This window comes from Adiantum capillus-veneris, chromosome 3, assembly GCF_014529385.1.
Source record: "Adiantum capillus-veneris isolate H3 chromosome 3, ASM1452938v2, whole genome shotgun sequence".
Classification (NCBI taxonomy): Eukaryota; Viridiplantae; Streptophyta; class Polypodiopsida; order Polypodiales; family Pteridaceae; genus Adiantum; species Adiantum capillus-veneris.
This window is the reverse complement of record NC_140933.1, coordinates 32,278,830-32,305,886: the sequence shown is the minus strand read 5'-3', so window position 1 is coordinate 32,305,886 and position 27,057 is coordinate 32,278,830. Positions and strand designations below refer to the sequence as shown.

Here is a 27,057-nt window from a genome sequence, read left to right as displayed (position 1 = left end):
TAGACGACTAATAATGGGTGAAAGCTAAATCAAGGTTTGAAGTAAAGTCTACCGCCCTTTGTGGATTGAACAGGCCGGTTTCAATACGACACCAGAACGTTGTCAAACCCTCCTCCTAAGGCCCCACTCTCTATGGCGAGAGCGGTCTACTATTGATTGCACAAATCTCTACAAAGCTTGGACTTGCCAATGATGTCGATGACGATGAGGAGGACGACGAGACGGGCTGAAATCGGAAAACGCTACTGGCTGAAATCTGCAAATCTTTATTGGCTGAATTCTGACTCTATGTCGATGACGACGGTACGGCGATGACACGCTGAAAACGCAGATGCTGAAATCTGCGTTTTCCGGGTTGAATCTGCAAACTTCGCTCGATCTTACCGTGTGGCGAGGATCTGCTCCGGGAAGGTGAGATCTTTGAGGTTCGGGAGTTCTACTGCGTGTTGCTAAATTGGCTTTATCTAACAGAAAAATAATATACTTCGATGAATCTAGGATAAGCCCAGATTCACCCTTAAAGGAAAGTGCAAGGTATAGACCCATGGTAGTCACCCACAAGACAATATAACCATCAGCTCCATCATGCATAGTATTGACTAAATACCACGACATCCCCACTAACGTCCTCAGTGCCCAATATTGGGTGTAGAACTAGGTCCTAACATATGCTCCCCAACACAACACACACCACACGCACACACACATGAGCATACATCAACACAAAGTTCAGCGTACTGAGTTTCTATCATGACTCCGGAGATCCAGGGCAAACTCAGCCATAATGAAGCCTACCACTAAAAGAAGCATGAAATCGAAAAAATTAGCACAAATGAGGTAGTTGATAGGGCATACGCACCACAAAAGATAGAAAGAATTAGCACAATATCAACTGGTCGTAACTCGGACGAAAACTTCACAATGTGAAGTTTGCATGTCCGCTATACGACTAACAAATATACCTAAATGAATCCAGGATAAGCCCAAATTCACCCTTGAAGGAAAGTGCAAGGTATAGACCCATGGTAGTCACCCACAAGACAATATAACCATCAGCTCCATCATGCATAGTATTGACTAAATACCACGACATCCCCACTAACGTCGTCAGTGCCCAATAGTGGGTGTAGAACTAGGTCCTAACATATGCTCCCCAACACAACACACACCAGACACACACACACACATGAGCATACATCAACACAAAGTTCAGCGTACTAAGTTTCTGTCATGACTCCGGAGATCAAGGACAAAAAAAATAATTCTAAATCAATTATTGGATTTATCAGTGAGGGTTTTCTCGCTTGGAATACCAGGAAAAATAATTCTAAATGAATTATTGGAATTTTTAAGTGAGAGGGTTTTTCTCACTGGAGACATCAGAGTACAGAGTATTCCTAGTGCGTCATTCAAACTAATGATGGGATGAACGGGAATATCTGTAAGGCCACCAGGAACGGGTACTTCTGATGCTTCACATCGGATGGGTGACAGGGAGCATCAGGAAGAAGTATCCGACCATCCGGGAACGGACATCTCTGATGCGCCATAGGATGGGGAGATTGTACCGTAAGTTCGGTAGGAAAGGACTAGGTGATGGGTATTCCTGATGCGTCACAAGGTGGGTGACAGGTGCATCAGAAAGGGGATATCCATAGTCAAGAGGAAATGCCGAACTGTGTTAGAATTGTGCACAAGGAAAAGCAAGCACTTGAATGAAGATGGGTTCAGAGGAAACTTTGAGGAAAAAACAGATGCTTTCTAAGGAAGCGGAATTGCTTTTCGGGAAAGCAGATGCTTTCCCACGAGGAAGTCTATGTCTGCATTGCAACTGTGCATGTGATTGCATCCAGGGACGCTTGGGAATTGCTGTGAAAGCATTGTTTTTTACTTATAAGGTTTTATTGAGTTTTTGTGCAAATTCAGACTATTTTAAAATACGTCGGCCGCCCACTTAATAAGTGGGCAGCCATCTGATAAATAAGGCAACAGATCAGCTAGCGTTTACTCTCTCTTTTTCTGGCAGAACAACGCAAAGGGGAAAAAAAAAACGACCGCGATCTCTACGCGAGCAGCTTTTCGTGCCCGTGGCCAGGAGCTATAAAAGCATCACATGCCCTCAATCAGAAAGGAGGATCAATGAGATGTTGCTGCAAAGTTCACCCGCAAAGAAAGACGTTTGCCGGTGATGCCCATGACTGTCCCAATTGTATCCGATGTCGCCAAGACCCAGTGTGTGAGTTCCCTCGCGAAGAAGTGCCTACGGAGCGTGTTTCCATCGCGACAAGTTGCTGTTTTTCTCTGTTTTCAGCCCATAAACATTGTAAACGGGGCTGATTTACGAGAAGGAACCCAAGAACACACCTCTTTTGTGTGTAGGATTGGAAGAGAGAATCTTCTATGTAGAGATCTCTTCCGGGAAATTGCTTTTCGAGAACTAAGCTGCGCTTCGAGCGTTGAGATTGTGAAGGTAACGATTTTCATGTTATGATCTCTGAGTATTTGATTGCAGGTGTACTTCCTCCTCGTGAGGGAGTAGGAGCAGACGAAGGCACGAGTCTCTGCAGGATAAAAGCGCTCTGAGGAACTAGAACCAGATCAGCCCAAGAGTTTCGTACCCGAGTTTGGGAAGTAGATCCACGGATCCGAGAGTGGTAGACTCTCAAGATGTGATCCGGAAGTTGAAATTCCCAAGGGAAGGACTTCATGTCCGGGAAAGCAGAGTTATTCTGCAAGAAGAGGTCTCTGGGAACAGAGTCGGAAAAGAGTTGCAGGGATGCCATGCCCTGAGTCTGGAAGGTGAGATCCAGACACGAGAACCTTGATTCTCGAGGAATTGGAATAAGGAACGGAAGTTCCTTGGAATAGGGTTTTGCCCTAGGAATCGGAAGCTGAGGCTTCTGTCACCGGGAGGTGTATTTTTCCTGTTGCCTTCCGTAAATAAGTATTAGATATATTTATTTTATTTTTACTTGTTTGTCCCAAAACCCTTGAAAAGGTGCAAGTGGACATTGCATGGCCAGTGTGAAACGGCTGCAGCCAAATGGGTTTCTCACATCGAGGATTTAGGTCGGTCAGACAGGGACTGCCCGGGCCAGTTAGCACTGAATTATGATGAGTATGGAAGCTCGTGTGCGCCAAACTGGAATTTGGGCCACTCGTCAAGTCACTGCAACTTTATAAGTTGAAAGGGGCTAGTAAATTAACCCACATTGTAGATGTTGGTCAAATGGTAGTCTTCAATGATGGTCAGGAGACTGATAGGGACGCCATGGAAGCATCTCCTAAAATTTAGGGAACTGCTATTTTTGACCGGAAAATGTGTTCGGGTCATTAGCTCTGGAATGACAAGGGGAACATTTTATTGCTCTGCTGCCAAGTCAACTGACGCACCAGTTAAGATATTTTTAGCAGGGAAAGCCCAAACTCGGAAATTGGGCGACGTGTCAGCCTGTGAGCGATTCTACCACTCTGGGAGGCAAAAACGAGCTGCATATCAACAAAGGGGACGCCATTTTCAGCCTCAGGTGGATTGTAGCAGGTACAGAAGCTATGGAATGCTTACCTTGCCCTCTATGCACAGTATGGTGACGGGAGTGATGCCCCGCACGCTACATACTGCTCTCTTTCTCCCCTACGTACAGTATGTTATGCCCCACTAGTGGGCTTCTCATTTGACCTATGTACAATTCTGGGGGTTTATGCGCGTTTGCCAAGGCAAGAGCCTTCTGAACAGGAACCGGATTAGCTAATTGCTAATCTCCCACAGGTACGCACAGTTCCATCACGAAAGATTGCGAGTTTGGAGAGTTTTCTCGCGTGAAAACTCGTCTAATTCACAGGGGAACTGTCCCATTGCGTGCGGGAGCCCTTGGGACACGCGTAGGCGTGTTCGCTCCGCTAAAAACGATCCGAAACAGGGAATTACAGCCTGCTGTGTTTTTCTGCAGGTTTAGGGTTTCGCACCTAAACTGCAAGGGAACATCGGGGGAGCCTCGTGAGAGCCTTGGGATGCGTGAACAGGCTTTTGGGCTCCCGGCAGTGAAAAACAGAGAATTACAGCCCGCTGAATTTCTGTGACAGCTCACCAGAAAGCTTCCAGATATCGAGGGAATCCGTCCTAGACAAGTGTTTTTGACCTACAGGGGTTTTTGCGCCGTTATGCTGTTGAAATCCGGTCGAAAACCTGCGTTTTCAGCCCTCGCCAGGTTTGGACAGCTTTGTGAAAGCTTGTGCTAAGTGGTCGGATCGTCTACCTTAATTTGAATAAAGAAATACCGAAAGGGGCGCCAGTCTTTGGGGCCTACAGGGTGTCGGTCTCGTGTGCGCAGTGACATTCTAGTCGCTGGACGCAACTGTGTTCTCTTCCCTTCTCAGTGCTCTGTGTAAAGTTAACAGGTAATTGAAATAGTACTGCCCTCTACGTTGTATAGGCCGGCTATAGCTTCTAAGAAGCATCAAGTCTTATTCTAGGACGAACGTGGTAATACGTTCGGTTCAAGTGCTTGTATAGACTTCTCCTCAGTAATAAAGATACTATTACGGGGGGAGACTAGCCCATCTTCTGGTCCCCAGTACTGTGTCGATCTTCTCACTCTCTATCTCTCTCCCTTTATCTATTTCTCTCTATATACTCTGGCTTCAGTATTAAGTGATAAATTCTATTTATCCGAATCTATTTTATATTGTTATGAGCTCCCATTTGTGACAGTGGTATCAGAGCATGGTCTCCTCTCTTTCTCTGTAAAGGAGGACGACTCTGGGAAGATACGGGAAGAAGCCATGACAAACCAAGAGAGAAGTAAGCACGCGGAAACCTAAGTTCTGCAGGAAAAGCTCGCAGAGTTGGAAATTTTTTTTCTCTCTACAAGAAGTCGACACAAGACTTGGGATTCTTTGAGAAGGCGACAAGAGCATGATGCTCAAGAACCTAGAGAATCCAAAGAGCAGAATTCTCAAGATCATTCAGAACATGGAAGATATCCATGAACATCAATCTAGAACCATAGCCAAGAAATCCCGTCATCTCGGGAAGGATATGAAGAAGGTCTCTAGACCTAGGAACACTCCAGTCAAATTTGATCCTTTTGACGGAAGGGAAGATGTCCTGAAAGCTACTGCTTTCATTCGACAGTTTGAAGTTGCCTTTGCAAACGGCAATTTTTGAGAAGTGCCGAAGGTGAGGCATGTGACCAAACACCTCAAGGGGGATTGCAAGTACTTGGTGGTATACCAAAGCTCTGCAAGGAACTTACAACAACAATTCAAGGCTGAATTTTCCGACTAATTTTTTTCCTCTACGCTTTGAGGAAGGCATTCAAGAACATTGGGATTGGTTTGCACAATAGGAACACGAGCGAGTCAAAGCAAATAGTGGTAGCTCCATTCTTGACCTCTCTGAGGAAGGAAAGATGAAGAAATTCAACAAAGGACTTCTGCCCGAATTTTGTAGACGCATCTGCAAAATACTTTGCAGCAAATGGTAGAGTCAGCAATAAAAGTTGAAAGTGTACACCTTAGTGTATATAGAATCCAATCCCCGTAGTGGGACGGGAACCATTGAACACAGAAAGTTTGGAGTAAGGGAATTCGATCTAACTCCTGAGTTCTTATAAAGAAGACCCTCGAACTTTAAGTGAGAGGGCAGGTTTTCAATCAAAGTTACATCTTGAGGAAATCATATAGTGCGTTGTGCTTGTTTGCTCTTTTGCACGAGGTATGGTTATGTCTAATCGGGTCTACTCACTCTCGAGTCTTTATGAGAGCAGGATCAAATTGAAACATTGTTTTCTGAGATGAATTGGTTTGCTTAACTAGCCGGAAGGTCAACTATTGATCTCGTATCCGGTAATTCTCGAACAGATTACCTGCTCTACTGCGGGTAGGAAATTATGAAGGAACCATTCTGAGCTTTCAAGCAAAGAAAAGCTTTCATTAAGCTTGAATACTCTTTAAGCCCACAGCCCCTACCCGGTAGGGAAGATATGGTAGTGCTTTTCGCACAAGTGAATGAACACTCTCTTTACGAGGGAAGGAACAAGCACTAACTACGGCCTGTGCTCGAGGAATCCAAGGATTGAAATCCTAGATTATTTGATGAGCGGGTTTTGCTCTAAGATCGAGCCAAGGGATCGTCAAGTTGAGCGTCTTCGCTCTAAGGATCTTACGAAGGGAAGGTAATTTCCCAGGTTCATCGAAACTCTAACATAGCTTAAGAATTATGTACACTTTTGAGTACATGGATAACACACGAAGATGCAGACCTATGCCAAGGAACTGGATGAGTGTTTGTTATACTCTCTTAAGCGCCTTTTTGCGCGCAAGAATATTCCGACACGAGAATCTCTATTTGAGATGTGTTCGGTAGAAGGAATTTGAGTTTCTCTACAGAGAAGAGGTTTTCTGATGGTCGTTGATCATTGAGTACGCTATGTGCTTTTACCATTACAGTAGCAACTTTTGGTTGCGGTATATGTTTCTCCATGAGAAGGTCAAGTAGCATTTACACGCTGCTAGAATAAATTCGAACTATTATGTTCATAAGAATATAGTTTCGCCAACCGTTTCAAAATGGTAAGAATCAAAGGGGGTTCACTCTATTGTGAACCGGGTTTGTATGTACATTCAGAAAATGCTATGGCTAGAATCCTATCTGCCTAAGATTTTGCAAGGCGTTATTGATGCTTGCAAGGTGAATCATTTTTTATGATTCTGTAAGGAAGAGACTCTAATGGGCGTCTAGAAAACACTGCCGGTGGTAATAACTCGCAGGAGGAAAAGATTGGAAGGAAGTGCCGCCGTGCACAAGGAATCTTTGGATTGGAACCGTTCGCCTACGTTGAGCGACGGCTCGGAACAAGAACCTTCTTTAAGGTGATAGCAAATGTGAAAGAAAGACATTGAGCTTAATGCTCTATGACTTCGGCATTCCCTATGTGGGAGGACACAAGAGGTTTAATACCCTCTAAGCTAACAGCGCAGGATTATGCGCAAGGACAGATACCTAGATTGATTTCTAGGAAGATTAATCTTCTCAAATTTGAGAAGACGGAATCAAGTTAACAGAGTCTCGGATAAGGAAACTTTGGATCAGAACAATTGGCCTACCCAAAGCAAAGGCCCGGAATAAGAACTTACTTTGGTAAGATGACACACTTTGTCTGCCCGCAGGAAGATTCACATGAGCTTAATGCTCTCGACATGCCCTATGCAAGAGGACACAAGAGGTTTAATATCCTCGGGATTAATAGGGCAAGGTTATGCGCATGGACATAGACCTAGATTGATTTTAGGAGGATTATTCTTCTCGGGATTGAGAATGTGGAATTGAGTTAATAGATTCTCCGAAAGACGCGAATGACGAGTTCTTACATGGCTCGTAAGTTTGATGAATGGTGAAGGATATCCTCGAGGTACTAGAGGAAGGACATGAACTGGTAAGGTAAGTATTGAATTATGAAATTTTTGTTTAATTTACTTTTTAAGTTCTCTACTGAGAAAGGACCAGCTCAACTCACCATTGAGCAAGTTTGGAATTTTTTTGGTTTCTCCCCGGCAATTTAGTTGGACCTCTACAGTTGAGGACAACTATTTATAAGTGAGAGGGATGTTGCTAAATTGGCTTTATCTGACAAAAAAATAATTCTAAATGAATTATTGGATTTATAAGTGAGGGTCTTCTCGCTTGGAACACCAAGAAAAATAATTCTAAATGAATTATTGGAATTTTAAGTTAGAGGGTTTTTCTCACTGGAGACATCTGAGGACAGAGTATTCCTAGTGCGTCATTCAGAGTAATGACGGAAGCACAGTGAACGGGAATATCTGCAAGGCCACCAGGAACGGGTACTTCTGATGCGTCACATCGGATGGGTGACAAGGAGCATCGGGAAGAAGCATCCGACCATCCAGGAACAGACATCTCTAATGCGTTATAGGATGGGTGACAGAGAGCATCGCAAAGGAGATTGTACCGTGAATTCGGTAGGAAAGGACTAGGTGATGGGTATTCCTGATGCGTCACAAGGTGGGTGACAGGTGCATCAGAAAGGGAATATCCATAGTCAAGAGGAGATTCCGAACTATGTTAAAATTGTGCACAAGGAAAAGCAAGCACTTGAATGAAGATGGGTTCAGAGGAAACTTTGAGGAAAAAACAGATGCTTTCTAAGGAAGCGGAATTGCTTTCCCACGAGGAAGTCTATGTCTGCATTGCAACTGTGCATGTGATTGCATCCAGGGACACCTGGGAAGTGTTGTGAAAGCATTGTTTTTAACTTATAAGGTTTTATTAAGTTTTTAGGCAGATTCAGACTATTTTAAAATACGCCGGCCGTCCACTTAGTAAGTGGGCAGCCATCTGATAAATAAGGCAACAGATCAGCCAACGTTTTCTCGCTCTTTTTCTGGCAGAACAAAGCAAAGGAAAAAAAAAAAACGGCCGCGATCTCTACGCGAGCAGCTATTTGTGCCCGTGGCCAAGAGCTATAAAAGCATCACATGCCCTCACTCAGAAAGGAGGATCAGTTTTTGCAAGAAGGAGATGCTGCTGCAGAGTTCACCCGCAAAGAAGACGTTTGCCGGTGATGCCCATGACTGTCCCAAGTGTACCCGATGTCGCCAAGACCCAATGCGCAAGTTCCCTCGCGAACAAGTGCCTACGGAGCGTGTTTCCATCGCGACAAGTTGCTGTTTTTCTCTGTTTTCAGCCCATAAAACGTTGTAAACGGGGCTGATTTACGAGAAGGAACCCAAGAACACACCTCTTTCGTGTGTAGGAGTGGAAGAGGGAATTTTCTATGTAGAGATTTCTTCCAAGGAATTGCTTTTCAAGAACTGAGCTGCGTTTCGAGCGTCGAGATTGTGAAGGTGACGATTTTCATGTTATGATCTCCGAGTATTTGATTGCAGGTGTACTTCCTCTTCATGAGGGAGTAGTAGAGGAAGGCACAAGCCTCTGCAGGATAAAAGCGCTCTGAGGAACTAGAGCCAGATCAGCCCAAGGGTTTCGTACCCGAGTTTGGGAAGTAGATCCACGGATCCGAGAGTGGTAGACTTTCAAGATGTGATCCGAAAGTTGAAATTCCCAAGGGAAGGACTTCATGTCCGGGAAAGTAGAGTTATTCTACAGGAAGAGGTCTCTGGGAACAGAGTCGGAAAGGAGTTGCAGGGATGCCATGCCCTGAGTCTGGAAGCTGAGATCCAGAGGCGAGAACCTTGATTCTCGAGGAATTGGAATAAGGAACGGAAGTTCCTTGAAATAGGGTTTTGCCCTAGGAATCAAAAGCTGAGGCTTCCAAGAAGCATCAAGTCTTATTCTAGAACGAACGTGGTAATACGTTTGGTTCAAGTGCTTGTATAGACTTCTCCTCAGTAATAAAGATACTATTACGGGGGGGGACCAGCCCATCTTCTGGTCCCCAGTACTGTGTCGATCTTCTCACTCTCTATCTCTCTCCCTTTTATCTATTTCTCTCTATATACTCTCGCTTCAGTATTAAGTGATAAATTCTATTTATCCGAATGTATTTTATATTGTTATGCGCTCGTTTGTGACATTGCGGAAACTGACTGCTAAAAACTCGTTGAGTCTAGGGCTGATTCCATCGCGAAGATCTGCAAAAACGCTGAGGTTGATCTGCAAACCAAAAACGCTAGGGCTGAAATGGGTCCTACTGCAAATACGTTGTGGATTTGCCGGTGCAAACCACTAACGCTAGTGTTGATCTGTCCTTTGCTGTCGCCAAGCTGATGCAGATACAAAAACGCTGGCTGATCTGGATTCTTGATCCAAAAATGCTAGCTCATCTGCAGTGATACAAAAACGCTAGAGAATCTTGGGGTCCTGCTGAGAAGTTGCCTGTGAGCAAGCGCTCCTGCTACCTCTTCTACCAGAAAGTGCTAGCGCTAGGTTTCTATATAAACTTGCTTATTGAATTTGTCCTACCCAATTCCCAACAAAAGTCGCTTAAAATAATAAGTGAAAAATGTCAAAAATAGGAAAAATAGGTCTATGCATTGTAAAAATGCTCTTGATGGGTTTTGATGGAAACCTGATGATCATGTTGTGTGCAACCAGAGGATATGCATCTAATCTAAGTGCATGGACATGCACGGTCTACGAACAGACTCAAAAAAGTGTCAGATCACTTCCTGACTGACTTGACTGAATTAAACCCTGGTCATGTTGTAGCTTGTCCACGGACACATAGGGTTGGATGTGTCACGTGACACAGGCTCATTTCATTCCAATTAAGGAAACAGTCAAGCCGGATCACTTAGCGAGACTGTTTGTGGCCCAGATTTTCAGATTACATGGCATGCCTGAGACAATTGTCTCCAACAGGGACCCCAGATTTACGAGTTTATTTTGGAAGGCAATTTGGGAGAACATTGGCACCCGGTTGCAGTTCTCGTCATCTTTCCACCCGCAAACTGACGGGCAATCTGAGATTGCCAATTCAGTGGTTTTAGATTTATTGAAGTCTTACATCTCAGATCAGAAGACTCAACGGCAAAAGTATCTACCTTTGGTGGAATTTGCCTACAATAACACGATACACTGTAACAATTTGTTGACGTGTCGACCTACTGAAGAACGGAGCTACCGATCAAGGGGCCTAAACCCTAGAAGAAGCAGAAGCCAACAAATTTCTGAAAATTGCATAGCTGCTGATGATGTGGCAAATTTTTGAAAATTGCGTTGGCATGATGATGTGGCAGGCTGTACGGATTTCCGCCTTTTGCGCTCATTGCTGACGTGGCAGTTGTACGGATTTCCGTAAATTACGTTGGCAGCTTTTTGGCATTGCTTTTGGACCAGGAGCTGTTGAGTTTGAAGGCTTTTCATGTAAACTACTTTTCATAGGCCAAGGGCCTTTAAATATGAGGCTAGGGCTCATTCTCTGGTATGCTTCCTGGAGAAGGTGTAGAGTCTGGAGTATCGGCTTGTACTAGGTTGATGCAATATAAAGAAATGAAAGGGGCACCAAGGTTTGGGACCAATACTCTCTCTCCCAGTTAAATTGTTAATGAAGTACTAAAAGTCTGTTCAGTCTCTTCTTTTCGATTGGGTCGTGGTGCCCGTCTTGTGACATACACTCTTGGACAGGGAAAGCGCCATTTGAGATTGTTGAAGGTGCTGCGAAGGTGTCACATGACACATCCAACCCTATGTGTCCGTGGACAAGCTACAGCATGATCAGGGTTCAGTCAGTCCAACCAGTCTAGATTAGAAGTGATCTGGCACCTTTTGTGAGTCTATTCGTAGACCGTGCATGCCCAGTCACTTAGTGTAGATGCATATCCTCTGGTTGCACACAGCATGATCATAAGCATTCCCATCAGAATCCATCAGAATCCTTCAGGGAAATTTTCCAGTGCATTTAGCCTATTTTCCCTATTTTTGACATTTTTCACTTATTATTTTTAAGTGACTTTTGTTGGAAAGTAGGTAGGGCAAGTTTGATAAGTTTGTATATAAGCAAACTAGAGCTAGCACTATTTGGCAGAAGAGGCAACAGGAGCCAAGCTCAGCAGGCAACTTCTCAGCAAGACCAAGCCTTGGTGGACCTTCCCTCCAAGCAACAGATCCCCCTTCCACTAGCGTTTTTGGAAAGCATCTTAGTCTGGCATTTTGCATCATCACACCCTCGCCAGCAAGTTCCATTGAATAGCGTTTTTGCATGAGCATCTTCGCCAGTAAGACCCCAGCAGATAGCGTTTTTACAGAACCTCAGCCTAGCGTTTTTGTTCCTCATAAACCTAGCGTTTTTTGCAGTATTCAATAGGCATTTTCAGCAATGAAGTACCTTCAAGTTCAGCCCTAAAAGACCAGCAAGATCAGCCCTAAAGAGTAGCAGATTCAGCCCAGAAGGACCATCAGTTTTCAGCCCTTAAGAACCTCTGTTTTCAGCCCTAAACCTGCAGATTTTCAGCGTCAAAGACCCATAGAAACAGCCCCCAAAATCAGCGTTTTTGGACCTGCAGCAAATTTTAACCCATAGCGTTTTTGGACAGCAGTAGAAAGATTGCAGATTTCAGCCCGTAGGTCAACTTCGTTGTCCCCGTCATCATCACCGACATAGCCTAGACTTGCATCAGTCACATGCTGTAACAAACTGCTGACGTGTCAAAGCCTAAAGAATGGAGCCAACTTACAGATGCCGGCCGAGGGGCCTAAACCCTAAGAAGAACAAGCAACAGAAGAAGTGTCACAAAGTGATGACGTGGTTGCTCGAGTGCAGAAAATCCTAACCCTAATTTCTGCCAGAAACCCTAATTCTGGAAACCCTAATTGCTGAAACCCTAATTCTGGAAACCCTAACTGCTGAAACCCTAATTCCAAAAAACCCTAACTGCTGAAATCCTAATTTTGAAAACCCTAACCCTAAAACCTGCAAACCCTAATTCTGGAAACCCTAACCCTAAAAACAGTGTGGTTGATTTCCAAAAATTGCACTGGCATGATGACGTGGCAGGTTGTACGGATTTCCGTGATTTACGCTGGCAGCTTTTGGCATTGCTTTTTGGACTAGAAGCTTTTGAGTTTGAAAGCTTTTCATGTAAACTGCTTTTTGGATCAGAAGCTTTTGATTATTAAAGCTTTTCATGTAAACTGCTTTTTAAGCCAAGGGCCTTTAAATATGAGGCTAGGGCTCATTCTTTGGCATGCTTCAATACAAAGGTGCAGAGTCTGGAGTACCGGCTTGTACTTTGATGATGGAATATAAAGAAATACCGAAAGGGGCGCCAAGGTTTGGGGCCAATACTCTCTGGGGTGGAATTCCACCACTCCGTGTCGCGTGTCGTCTCTCTCTCCATTTCAGTTCAGTTGTTATTTGAAGTGCTTAAAGTTGTTCAGTTTGTTCTTTTCTATTGGCACGTGGTGCCCGCCTTGTGACACATGCATTCAGTTTGTACCAGTTTGTGCAATCGATAGTAGACCACTCTCGCCGCCGACGAGAGTGGGGCCTTCGGAGGAGGGTTTTACAACGTCTCTGGTGTCGTATCTCTCTTCTCTCTCTATCTCTCAGTCTCATACACTTGCACGCACAATTTGTTTGTGATCATAGCATTCTCTCATTAAGAACGGAAGGCTCTCCCTTCCATAAGAACAAAAGGAACCTTGAGCACAGTTCGGAGCACTCATCTTGAGCAAAGCGCAAACATTCATTCCGCTGCACCTAACAAAAGGTTCCACCCTTCCTAAGCACGAAAAATAAGATTTCTGAAGCTGATGAGTATACGCGCGACTTAGAAACGGCTTTTGCCAAGGTCCACGAGGCTTTGCAAAAATCTCAAGAACGACAGAAAAAGGCAGCGGATCGCCATCTCGCGATTTGAAATTGAATGAGGATGATTGGGTGCTCTTATGTTTTGAGAAGGCACACCTGAGAAAGAAAAAGGGAAAGGAGAGGCTTTTTCCAAAGCTTAGTATGAGATACTATGGACCTTTCCAGATCTCCAAAAAGATCAATGATGTCTCCTTCCGACTGAAACTGCTTGACACTTAAAGGATTCACAATGCATTTCATGTCGGTCTCTTAAAACCTTTCAAAGGTGATGTGCCTGAAGATGGGGAGCCCGATAAGCAACCCGAAGTGGAGGAAATCGAGGACATCCTTGTTCTTGAACAAATTTTGGCACATAAGGACACAAAGAATAAGGGTAAAGTAAGAAGGCGGTTCTTGGTTAAATTCAAGAACTATCCTGCATTGGATGCGAAGTGGATGGAGGAGGAGGACCTAGCAGATATTCCTCAGATTGTGAACCTTTACCTTGAAGCTTTTGGTTTAGCATAGTCTATTCCAAATGGAACCCAGAATTCAGCTTGGCCACAGATCTGGTGCAGTGGGATGCACAAGAGGGGAGTTACTCCGCTCCTTTGTCAACAGATGCCTTGATTTTAGAATATTAGAGTCACTGATGTCTCTTTGAGCTTCAGGGATACTGATAGCTGACAGTATTCTGCTGTATGACTTTATGAAATGGAATTCCGGAATATGAAACTGATTTGTTCTTGACTTGTTTTTTAGTGCAGGAACTGATAGACGAAATGACTGCAGCATTTTGGTCTAAATGATCTCGAATAGACATGGTTGCAATAGGAGTTAGTCAATCGGGCATTGATGAGGTCCTCGGGCATTGATGAGGTCCTGAGTGGATCTAGATGCGATTGCTAGCTACATTGCCGATAAATCATGGTCTAAGATCTGAATGTATGTTGAATGTCGTGTGATGTCCTGTGATGTCTACTGATGTCTTGTGATGTCGTGTGATGTGACTGTCGATTGGTACATGTGCTAGATGTGTGTTCCTAGTACGTAGGTACTAACAATCAGTGTCTGCTAAGGCAGTTTATGGCTTTTGTCTGTTTTGCAGGCGTAATCAAGGGCGATTACAATGCTTTCAAGAGGGGGGTATGTCACAAATGTGACGATGTGGCTGCTCAGTGCACACACACACCCCTGTGGCGGGCTGCCAGTTGATGTGGCACTGAAGACACCGTGACACGTGGAAGGCCGTACAGAGTCCCGCATTTTGCGGCGCCATTTGCGGCGGAATATACGGCAGGCTGCGCCAGCTTTCGGGCAATGCTTTTTGGCTACGCGATCTCAGATAGAGAGAGAGAGAGAGAGAGAGAGAGAGAGAGAGAGAGAGAGAGAGAGAGAGAGAGAGAGAGAGCTTTTGCTACTTTATTATTCTACGCCAATTCAAGGAGAGAAAGAGCTTTAAATTTTGAAGAAGCTTTAAAATTGCAGCCTATTTTTACGGGAGTTTTCTTATGGGAAGCTTTTTATGACAGCTTTTGGGGCTCTACTATTGGCATCCCTTGTACTCTTTAAGTTCGTGGGTAGGGCCTCATAACTTAAAGCATCTGGACGCAGAGTTTAGGTGTGAGCGCCTGCCCGCATTCTTCTACTTTGAACACAGATTAATACAAAAAGAAATACAGAAAGGGGCGCCAGTCTTTGGGGCCAATAACTCTAGGCATGGAACTCTGTCCGGGCAAATGTCGAATCAATTGTGAACTGTGAACTGTTTTGAAGTGGTTATTTGTGCTGTCACGGTAGATTCTTGACTTGGAGTGTCCAAGTCTGTTACAGCTAAGGAGAAAAAGTTGGATTTACACAACTATTCTCTATGGAGGACGAGTCCGCACAATCATTGCCTGCCATCGACTCTGGGAATGGTTGAATGATTTCACCCATTCTGCTACTCAGCCTTCCCTTCCCACCGCCACTCAAGCCCAGATCCATGAGTGGGTGGATCGGGACATACGAGTCGTCACCTTTCTATGATGAACCTCTCGGACCGCATCACGAAGGAAGTTTCCAAAGAGGAGAATGCACATCCATTGTGGAGACTGATTCTTTACCAGTTTGAGAAGACCTCGTTTTCCAGACAAATTACACTTGAGCGGGAGTTGTACAACCTCCAATTCAAGGATTTCAACTCACTCGATGGGTTGACCCGCCGCATGCGGGAACTCTGGGACGACCTTGTCTTTGTCTGAGGCGACATCACCTCGGCACGCATGGTTGGCCTCTTACTATTCAAGCTTCCCTCACGCTTTGATCCCTATTTTCAGAGTTTGCTCACATTTGGATGTAACTCTTTTCCCACCTGGGACGAGATTCTCCCTTCCCTCAGACAGATAGAGGGGCACTCCGCATTCTGAGCCGGAGGTGCTGTTGATGCAGAAGGAGCTTTTATATCTCAAACAGGCAACAAGAAAGGTAAAGATAAGAAGAAGAACAAGGACATTGAATGTTACCACTGCCACAAGAAAGGACACAGAGAATTAGAATACACAAACAAGAAGCGAGACGAGGCCAACAAGGAGAAACAGATAGCCTCGACTATAGTTGTAGCCTCTCACGAGACGGCGGGGACCACTCTTGTCGCACGACGGACCACGCTCTTGATACATCGCAGTCAAGTACTTGGGTTGTTGACAGTGGAGCCACCACTCACATGACTCCCCAACAGTCATGGTTTAGCTCTCTTTGGGAGACTCATGGGCAGACCGTCACTATGGGTGACAACCATGAGATTCCAATTTCCAGTGTCTGCACAAGCTAGATTACCCTCTTTCGTTCTACCTCAGACACGAAGTTCAGTTCAATGGAGGCGCTTTACGTTCCGGACATGGCCTTCAACCTCCTCTATGTGTTGAGTTTGGACTCTAAGGGAGCTGAGATACACTTTGGGAGTGGCACAGTCACCATTTCTAATTCTACGACAGGTACTATCCTTGCACTCGGTGAGCGCGATGGTTCCCTATACCGCCTCACTACTCTTCTGTTTAGGACCACGAAGTCTTCTTCTCTATGGCATGCACGATTTGGACATCTATGCTATCAGCAACTTCAACAGACTGCTAGGACCTCTATGGTGGAGGGTTTACCAGCGATACGCTCCTTCTCAAGTGTTTGCGAGGCTTGCCAGATGGGCAAGCAACACGGGGTTGCCTTTCCGAAGCAGGCATCCAACAGAGCTTCGTCACCACTTGCACTGTTACAATGATCTATGTGGCCGATGAGCACTTCTTCATAATCTGGCTCACAGTTTTTGCTTGTGCTTGTGGATGATTTCAACAGGTACACTTGGGCTTCGTTCCTAAAGCTCAAGTCGGAGGCTTTCAGTTTCATTCGAAATTGGAAGACGATGGTTGAAAAGGAGGACTTGCACGTCAAATGTATTCGCTTAGACAGAGGGGCTGAGTTCACCTTGAAGGACTTTGCACAGTGGTGCAAGACAGAGGGCATCCAGCGCCAGCTGACTACTCCTTACACTCCTTCCCAGAACGAAGTTGTTGAGTGGAAGAATCTGACTATCATGGAGATGGCTCGTGCGATGCTTGTGCATGCTTCTTTGCCCCGGGTTTACTGGGCAGAGGCATGCAACACAGTGGTTTACATCAAGAACCGTTCTCCTACCCATGCTTTGCAGGATATGACTCCTTATCAGGCTTACTACGAGCGCAAGCCCTCGCTCTCACACTTTCAAGTTTTTGGGTGTCAAGCCTTTGTCCATGTGCCAAAGGAGAAGCGACAGAAGTTAGACTTCAAGGCGAAGAGGCTTATCTTCCTGGGCTATTCACGAGTCTAATGGATACCGGCTTTATGATCATGACGCCAAGATCACCACAGTTAGCCGTGATGTGACTTTCATGGAGCTCTTCAAGTACACCTGCAGAGGGGGCAACATCCAAGCCTATACCTTCTCTACCTCCTCCTCGTCCACCTCCTACATCTGATCCTACCCCTATTCTTGTTCATGTTCCCTCTACACCGCAGTCAGTTACTTCACCCGATCATGTCATGTCGAATTCCAATTCTAATATAGATGATGGTTCTCCTTCGGTGGAGGCGGTCCCACCTAGCAAGGAAAAGTTAGTACCTGGTTGGCTTTACTCAAAGGTTTCTTCCTCTCAAGTCACGAAGTTACCAGACTCGCCAGACCCTGGACAGCCTCGACGTTCTACACGCCTCAAGGACAGGCAAGTTTATGATGGCGCAAAATTCGTGAACTTTGCAATTTGCACTCATGTCTCAGATTCAAGCTTCACCAGTTGAGCCTTCCCCAGTGGAGGAAGCACTCCAGCATGATTGCTGGAAGCGTGCCCTGCAGACAGAGATGACGCTATCGAGCTGAATAAAACCTGGACTTTGGTTCCCAGGCCCAACAAGCGAAAAGTGGTTTCTACGAAATTGTAAGGTGCAACGGAAGTGAATGTTGAACTTTGCTCAAGATGAGTGCTCCGAACTGTGCTCAAGGTTCCTTTTACTTATGAAAAGGAGAGCCTTCCATTCCTTTAGTGAGAGAGTGCAAATGATCACAAACAAAGTGGCAAACACTGTGAATGAAGGTGCATGAGACTGAGAGATAGAGAGAGAAGAATACGACACCAAAATGTTGTCAAAACCCTCCTCCGAAGGCCCCACTCTCTATGGCGAGAGCGGTCTACTCTTGATTGCACAAATCTCTACAATGCTTGGACTTGCCGATGATGTCGATGACGATGAGGACAACGACGAGACTGGCTGAAATCTGAAAACTGTAAGGGCTGAAATCTGCAAATCTTTATCTGCTGAATTCTAACTCTATGTCGGCGATGCAACGACGACGCGCTGAAAATGCAGAAGCTGAAATCGGCGTTTTCCGGGCTGAAACTGCAAACTATGCTCCATCTGACCGTGCGGCGAGGATCTGCTGCGGGAAGGTGAGATCTGCGAGGTCTGGGGGTTCTACTGCGGAGTCTTGATGCTGAAAACTGAAAACGCTGGTGCTATTCGGGGACTTGTCGCGATGAATCTGCAAAACGCTAGTAGGTCATGCTGATGCAAAAACGCTAGGGCTGAATTCTGATCTTGCGGAGGAAATCTGCTAACGCTAGGGCTGATCTGCTATCCTGCTGTTGCTGGGGCTGATTTGCAATGCAAAACGCCAGGGCTGGTCTTGGTGGCAAAAATGCTAGGCTTTGTAGATAACTGAAAACACTAGGTCTGTTGCGTGAAGGTGGTATTGCTGAGAAGGTGCCTGTTGAACGCGAAGTTCCTACTGTCTCTTCTACCAAAATATACTAGCGCTGGGTTTTCTTATATATTGGCTTATTGAATTTGTCCTACCTAGTTTCCAACAAAAGTCGCTTAAAAATTAAAAATTGAAACATGTCAAAAATAGGAAAAACAGTCTATGCACTGTAAAAATGCTCCTAATGGGTTCTGATGGGAATCTGATGATCATGCTGTGTGCAACCAGAGGATATGCGTCTACTCTAAGTGTCTGGACATGCACGGTCTGCAAACAGACTCACAAAAGTGCCATATCACTTCCTAATCTGACTGAACTGATTGAACTGAACCCATGTCATGAAGTAGCTTGTCCACGTACACATAGGGTTAGATGTGCACGTGATAGAAATGGATTTCCAAGACAAAGGACAAGGCCAATGGTTCCCTCGACAAACACAAGGCGAGACTTGTTGCTAGGGGTTTCACACAACAACCAGGATTGGACTTTGACGAGACCTTTTGCTCTTGTAGCCAACTTTGGTTGGCCTATCTTCCAAATGGATGTCAAAAGTGCGTTTCTGAATGGAGAATTGGATAAAGAAGTTTATGTGGAGCAACCTCCTAGGTTTCATATACCAGGCAAGGAGGATTGGGTCTATAAGTTGTGGAAAGCATTGTATAAACTGAAGCAAGCTGGACAACAGTGGTACCTCACACTCGATCGGGTTCTCGTGAAGCTGGGGTTACTGCATACCTCATCAGGTTCCAGTTGTTATGTTGTTTCTAATGTCTCTTTGGTTGCGATAGTGATTGTCTATGTGGACAATCTCATTTTCACAGGCTCTTGGACCAACAGGATCAAGTCGATCGCCTTTCGAGACGACTGATCTTGGGCTTCTTCACTATTTTCTTGGATTCGAGATTTTTCAGACACCAGACGACATCTTCTTTTCTCAACGGAAGTATGCAAAGGCTATCCTGGAGAGACTCCAGATGACAGGCTACAGACCGATTGGCACTCCTCTTGAGCCCGGAGACAACGTATCGCTTCACGATCCTTCCCCACGGATTGACTTGGAGCACTATAGGAATGTTGTTGGCTGACTTATTCCCGACAAGACATCTGTTACACAGTTTCTCTCCTCATTTCAACACCCAACCTCGTCAGCGACATTGGCAGTGTGCCCAGTGTACTTGCAGTACATCAGCGGCACCTTGAACCATGGTGTGTTCTATGGTCACTCCAAGGGTTGCACCTTATTTGGTTGGCACGATTCAGATTGGGCAGGAAATCCAGATACTAGGCGCTCTACTACAGGAGTAGTTTTCACACTCGGCTTGGGACCCATTTCATGGAGCAATAAGCGGCAACCCACCGTTGCGCTATCTCCTACAGAGACGGAGTACAGAGCAGCTTGCTATGCTGCTTGTGAGGCCATATTGCTAGGGAGATTACTGGGAAAGTTGTGTTTTCCCCAGACTGCTATGACTCGTCTTTTGTGCGACAATCAGAGTTGCATTGCTATTGCTAAGAACCCTATCTTTCATGCTCGGACAAAGCACATTTAGGTGCAGTACCACTATGTTCCGAAGCGGGTTTTGGCCGAAGATCTTCATTTGGAGTTTGTTCCTACAGCAAACAATGCAGCAGACATCTTCACGAAGGCTATACCTCAGCGGACTTTGGCTTCTCACCTTCAACTCCTCTATGTTGTCTCAGCATCCAGTACTGAGAGGGTACACCACCATTGCTTCGCCATTTTGTACAGCTAGTGATTGTCCGGGGTTGGCCACCCATCGCACATCATGTAGATTGCATGGGCGGACACTTTTAACACGTGTCTGGCCAGTCATTTTCTGAGCCTGGCTAGGTGCACACATTTTTAGCCATTTTTGGGCTTTTATGTTTTTTGCACCAGTTACACATTTTGCCCTACTTCAACCTAAGATTCTATAAATAGAATGCTTAGGTTCTTGTAGTCATTTAGATTGTGTATTGAGAGCATCATTTGCAGAGCACTTGTGTTTTCTCTATCTCTCTCTCCCTCCAGCGCTTGAGGTGCACGTGGCTCTCTCTCTTTCCGCTGCTCACTCTCACAAAAAGTGCTGAGGACTCAAAACGCAAGGCTGATCTGGAGTTGCAAGAAACGCCAGGTGCTGAGGGCTGAAAATGCTAGGCTTCCGGCCGGTACTACTAAGGAGAGACTGCAAGTTGGGTAACTTCTTCTGCTGCCTCTTCTACTTGTGAATGCCCCCCCCCCCCCCCCTTCTCCTTATATAGCTGCCAGATGCTGGGTCAAGCAGTTGCTCCCCAGCCCCCACGACCTCATAATTGGCAAATTAATTAAATTAATTAATAAAATGCCTGGCAAAATTTGTACTGCACAGTTGGGTTCATGAAGTGAAAAATGCTAATGTTGGGTGCTATTGGGTTGTGCAATCAGAGGGTATGCAACCACTCTAAGTGCCTGGACATGCACGGCCTACGCATAGGCTCAAAGGGTGCCAGAACACTTCCTAGGCTAACCCGAACCCTGAAATTGGTGTAGCTTGTCCACATGCACATAGGGTTAGGTGTGCATGTGATAGGCAGGTTGTCGAGGATTTTTCGCTACTTGAGTGGCACTTTACATCTTGGCTTCTATTATCCCAAGGAGGGATCATTGCCGCCAGACTTACATGCTTTTTTGGACTCAGATTGGGCTGGTTGTTTTGACACGCGAGTGTCCACAAGTGGTTTTTGTTTCATGCTCGGCAGTTCATGTATCTCCTGGTTGAGCAAGAAGAAACCTATTGTGGCCACTTCTAGTTGTGAGGCTCAGTACAAGGCAGTCTTCACAACTACGGTTGAGTGTGTATGGCTCAGATGCCTCGTGGTTGTTTTGGGTGTTGGACAGGCCACTGCCAACACTATCTACACTAAAAGTCAGAGCGCATTGGCAGTTGCGAGGAAACCAGTTTTTCATGCTCGCACAAAGCACATTGAGGTGCATTACTACTATGTCAAGGAGAGGCTCACAGCTAGGAGGTTTTTCCACGTGCATTGTATATACACCCATCGCTCTAGGGCTAACTTATCTTTCCATTGCACACTAAGTAATACACTCTCTGTTGTGTGCCTTGAGTTTCCTTCGTCTTCTCCAAGCTATGTGTGTTTTACTGCAACCCTAATTCCAACAACAGCCTGTACGGATTCCGCAAATTGCATTAGTTGCTTTTTTTGACCAATTGCTTTGGGGACTAATTGCTTTTGTGCTTAGAAGCTTTTGGGGCTCTGCTTTTGGGGCTCTGCTTTTGGGGGCATCCCTTGCAAGAATAAATAAGCCCAAGGGCCCTCGCTCTTCAAGGCATCTGGACGCACAGACTGAGAGCAGAGGACCCCTCATGAGTTGTACTTTGCAATGATTAATGAAAAAGAAATACTGAAAGGGGCGCTAGACTTTGAGGCCAATACCTCTAAGCACAGAACTACGCCGGGCCGTGTCGACTCTCTCTCTCTTTATTAAAGTTCAGTGATTATGAAGTTTTTGTTCGTGTGTGGCTATTGATTTCTCACTCGGAGTGTCCACCAAGGAGCGAAGGGGGGAAGTTTGACCCCATGTCCAGGAGAATGTTTTTTGTTGGCCACAATTCTCTTTCCGAAGGTTATCGACTTTATGATCCTGACGAGAAGGATGTTGTACTCAGTTGTGATGTTGTCTTCGACGAGTTTCTTCCTTAAGAGGGGGCTCCTGCTCCCAAGTCTTCCACGACCACTCCAAATTTGTTGATACTTGGAGACCCAAATTATGATTTGCCTCTTGATAAACCCTCTTCTCCAACTCTTATCCCTCCGGCTACGGAGGAGGATGCGCCCGTTGCAGATGATGCTGGTGACAGTGATTCTCACCATAGTGCAAAGATAGAGCCAGATATACCAATTTCTCCTCCCTCAGGAAGCAAGTCAGACAAGTTACCGAAGTGGCTCTAAGAGACCTTGTGAGATGCAACGACTTCAAAATTTCCACGAGATTGGCGTGTCGATACTACATGACGATCTCAAAGACTTTGATTTGCTAAGGTAGATGGGACTTTATTACAGGTGAACTATGCATTGATGTCAACAGTGATCGAAGACAGGCTGGACAAACATCCTCTGATAGTTGAGAAGATGCTTTCACAACCAAAGTGGAAGTCCGTGAAGAAAGAACTTGATTTTATCGAGCAGAACAACACTTGGGAGTTGGTTGAACTTGGTTCCACAGCCCGCCAAGCCGAAGGTGATTGGTGTCAAATGGGTCAACAAGACCAAGTACAAATCTGATGGTTCTTTGGACAAGCACAAGGCACGACTCGTTGCCAAGGGCTTCTCTCAGAGAAAGGATGTGGACTATGACAAGACCTTTGCACCAATTGCGAGAATGTCTTACCAACTTAATGATCCTCGCCGAGTGGCCCAGTTTTCACGGAAAAGGGTTAGGAATAAAACTCTAACCCCCAACCAACTTATGGGACCCTGTCTGATGGAGCACAGGCTATTAAAAATAAAGCAGGACCCACAAACACACACAAGACTATTTGCGTAGCTACTGATGACGTGGCAGAACTGTTAGCCTTGGATTTCGCGTTGGTTGATGACGTGGCAAACCGTACTGACGTTGCTAACGTGGCAGGCTTCTGCAAATCGCGCTCACAGCTCATGACATGGTAGTTGTTACAGATAGCCCTAAGGGCGCGGCGCTATGCTTTTAGACCAGATGCTTTTAAGTTTGATGCTTTTCATGTACTGCTTTTGGAATGGCCATGGGCCTTCAAATATGAAGGGTAGGCTCTCTCTGGCAATTTGCAAGAACAGATGCAAAGCGGAGCCAAAGATATTGTATTGTGTTGAAGCAATATAAAGAAATATCGAAAGGGGCGTTTGGGTGCTCTCTTGGGGTGGAGCTCCACCACGCCGTGTCTCGTGTGCCGTGCATCTCTTTCTGTTCATTTATTTTGAAGCGTCTGAGATTAGGGCTCTACTTGTAAATCCCCCTCGGTTCTTCCATTTTCAACACCCACTACTTTGCCACATTCTTTCTATCCATTTCCTTTCTGTGTTTTTCACTATTTGCCCCCCTTTTTATAACCGTCTCTTTACAAATCAAACTTTTACTTTCTTGTTGTCCAAACAGTGCAACCAATAGCTGCTCCTCATCAGCCAAGTAAAACATAGGGCTAGACTTGGACAATGCTTCTGACTGGACGTCCCTCTTCACCTCATCTTGTTGTAGCCACTTCAACAACCAAATTCCCCATGGCCCATGGAGATACAATGAAGAACATTGTTAGAGAAAATGTTGGAGATGACAACGGTGTTTGTCTGAAGTGGGGTGATTGGTTTTAGTTGTGCCAACATGGCAGACAAAGATCGCTACACTTTAGATCTTTCGAACGAATTGTTGGTACGATGGTAGCAACTATGCCTTATGGCGTGCAACCATGATGGCAATCTTCAGCTCTTACAAGCTTGGACTCTTTGTTACATGCAACTTCAAGAAGCTGGAGGATGCAAACGGTGCGGGTTTTGTGGAAGCGTGTCGATACTTGGATTTGGTCCTTCATCAGTAGCAATTCTCCATTGGTGACCGATCAAGTCAAGATGATGTCGGAGGCAAAGTAGGTATTGGACCTTCATGCTTCGCAATTTGAGTGAGTCTCAACTCTCTCCTATGAAGCGGATAGCTTGGAGGTGCGTGCAGGCAAGGACCCGGGACATATCATAGGTGCCCATGAGGTATCCAATCAACAAGATGCAGGAACTCCAACAAGAGACTTCCTTGTGGGGAAGACCTAGTAATAAAAGTAGTCAAAATGTGGCAAACAAACTTGCGCCAAAGAAACGCTTTAAACACTCAAAATAGTAGCCAACCTGCCGCTACAAGTGTGAAATATAAAGGGAGCTCAAGCTGGTCGTGTTTAGGGTCAGAAAAATCTTTACCTCCTTTCTTTTCAATCACTTCTATTTGTGAAACCACAAATCAACCAACATGCAAGAGAAGCAGTTTTTCATTCTAAAATGTTTACTTTTAATTCAACAGGATGCCGAATCCTCCTGCCCTCAATGAAGAGCAGCCCATAACAGGTAAGCCCTACTAACAAATTACAATTTCATTACATCAAATATGACTTCCAAAGACAGTGAGTGTCACCCAGAAGGAACAGTCTTACCTCAACAAGGTCACCTGCATTAGCAACAACCCTCTTGACAAAGACAGCACCCGAGCTGTAACCACTTTCCTGCATAAAGACAACTAGGTTTCAACTATGCAATCCCATAGATCCATTCCTACCAAATTTCTTACATAACAATCCCTATATTTGTAAAGCCAAAAAAAAAAAAAAGTCAGTGTAGAAACCTGTAAGGATTGTGGGACTTTGAATATTACAATGTCATTGACTTGTGGTCTTTTGAAGTAGTAGGAGACCTGATTCAAATTTACACATGACACTTACCAGTGAGTACGCACTGGCTACCAAAAAACCTTCACGTTCGACAAAACACTGTCACGAGTGCAGTTCACTAGATTGACCTACTACATAGCAAGATCAATATACATCAGGCCTGTACTTCTATTCCCATCCAATAAACATGGCTTCAACCCAATGAGCATATCGAAGCAGTTTCCTCACCTTCTCAGCAATTATTCGATCACCCACTTCGAAGGTGGGATACATAGAAAGAGATGGGATGAATCTAGGCTCCGCAACAAACCACCTGAACATCAAGGACACCATAAATGTGGCCAACACAGTCTTTCCCTCCTCTGAAGAAAGGCGTGCAAGATTAAACCTCTTCCAACAAGACCCCTTCTTCTCCGGAAACCCATCATCTGAAGTCGTTGAAAGACCATGTGGGCCATTGGAGTCATTTCCATTTCCATCAACACTGGCTGTAAGGAATGACATGCACTGGCTTTCGGTAGAAACTTTTCCCTTATGCCTAGTCACATTGTCACATCCATCATGTGAATATAATGTTGCTTCATGCAATGACATGTCATGTGGATTGTGAGAATCACTCGTGATCAATGATAGGTCAAGTGAATCATTACTGCTGACAGATTCCACACCCTTGAAGCTGGAAAATCCCTGAAAATCATCCTCTCCTGCGAAACTGCCCCGATCAATCGCATTGAATGAAGCTCTAAAGAATTCGTGACATGGAAGCCACCTCATGCCATGGAAAAGAGAAAGGTTCACGCAGCGGCGCATGCCTTGGCCACCAAAAGCACCTGAATGGAAACCACAGCGTGCCGAGTGACAACCAGAATAAGGCTTCTGCAAAAGTTGCCAATTGGAGGGATGGAGCTGTCTGCGCTGCTGATCACCAACACGCTTAGGAAAAGCTGCAGACGAGAGAAATTGTCTGAACAAGACCTGTGAAGCGTTGCAGAAGGGCTTTGGTTTCTTTTTCTTCTTCGGGGCGGGCATGGTTGAGAAACCTCGTACCTGCCACTGCTGGGAAACCCTCATTCTAGGTGTTGAATACATTGTGAGCTCAGACATGGGTGCTCGGTATAGCCTGTGGAATGCTGACGAGAACCGGCAAGCCATTCCTGTGAACCTCCCGACTCCCCGATCTGCAGCTCAGCGCTTCGCAACGGTGCATGCTAATAGAAAATTCATATGCACCGATGGGGAGTTTTGCTGTGCGCCGCGAGTTCAAATCGTAGGAGTCCGGCCCACCCAGATCCACGTAGCCCACCCTCGACGTAACATGAGGTCTTGAGTGAAGCGGTGGAGATCAAACCTTTAGAGTCCTTGTGTGATGAGTTCCACCTCTCTTGGATGCACGATACTAGCGAAGCTCTTGATCCGTCGGATGCGTCTGAGTTTACTTTTTTCATCCAAGCTTACTCCTATTGGGTGTGGTTCACTTTATGAACGAGTGAAGTGGTAAGGGGAACCGCCAGGATGATAGCGAAGAGGTCGAGGGCTCAAACTTGAGAGGGGGGGAAGTCAACATTGGCAGCTTTTGTGGACTGTCCAATCAGCTCGAGATGCACGCCCCTGCCCACCATTGATCCCACCTCTCGCGGCTCATTTAAGATCATGCGGGAGAGTTTTGGCTAGGGTACTTAATGCATCTTTTTCTTTTGAAGCATTCGAGTGGTGTCTTCATAAAAAGAAAAATAATCTTTTCTATTTATTGAATCTCGCAGGTCACTGCCTTGCTCCACCAAAAATTTGACCAACCTTCCTCATCACTAGCCTCGGCTAGTAGTTCTCGCTCTACTCAGTGGTTGTGGCTAGCCTCACATACCAATCGCCAGCTCACCTTGGAGTCTTTTTTTTTGTGTGTGGAAAAAGGTTGTTACCCTCATTATGAAGCTCAGAAGCTCCAACTAAACCTTGCAAGTTTCTTTCATGATGGAGCTGCTCACTACTCCCATCCACGGTCACACTGAGCATCATCATCGCGGCATATCACGGCGGCCTGCTAGAGCCCGCACCTGCTCATCATCGCCATATGCAACCTAAACGACAACTCTGTCCGCTAGCATCTGGATTCTAC

General features: G+C 45.4%; 1 protein-coding gene across 3 annotated transcripts in view; it reads right to left on the bottom strand.

The window, feature by feature from the left end:
* The window catches only part of LOC147460704 (uncharacterized), a 51,271-nt gene extending 25,031 nt beyond the window's left edge, over positions 1–26,240 (bottom strand). Inside the window, exons 1-5 of one of the 3 annotated variants that reach the window (XM_086508421.1) lie at positions 25,992–26,240; positions 25,743–25,888; positions 25,173–25,656; positions 24,899–24,967; positions 24,711–24,779 (exon numbers count right to left, since the gene is read on the bottom strand). In XM_086508421.1, coding sequence (XP_086364547.1) covers positions 24,711–24,779; positions 24,899–24,967; positions 25,173–25,656; positions 25,743–25,888; positions 25,992–26,096 — 873 coding nt within the window. In that variant the 5' untranslated portion in view covers positions 26,097–26,240. Of the gene's footprint in view, positions 1–24,710; positions 24,780–24,898; positions 25,073–25,172 lie in introns of those variants that run through there. The other 2 variants (XM_086508419.1, XM_086508420.1) reach the window with 2 other exon arrangements.
* Between the last annotated feature and the right edge of the window lie 817 nt (positions 26,241–27,057).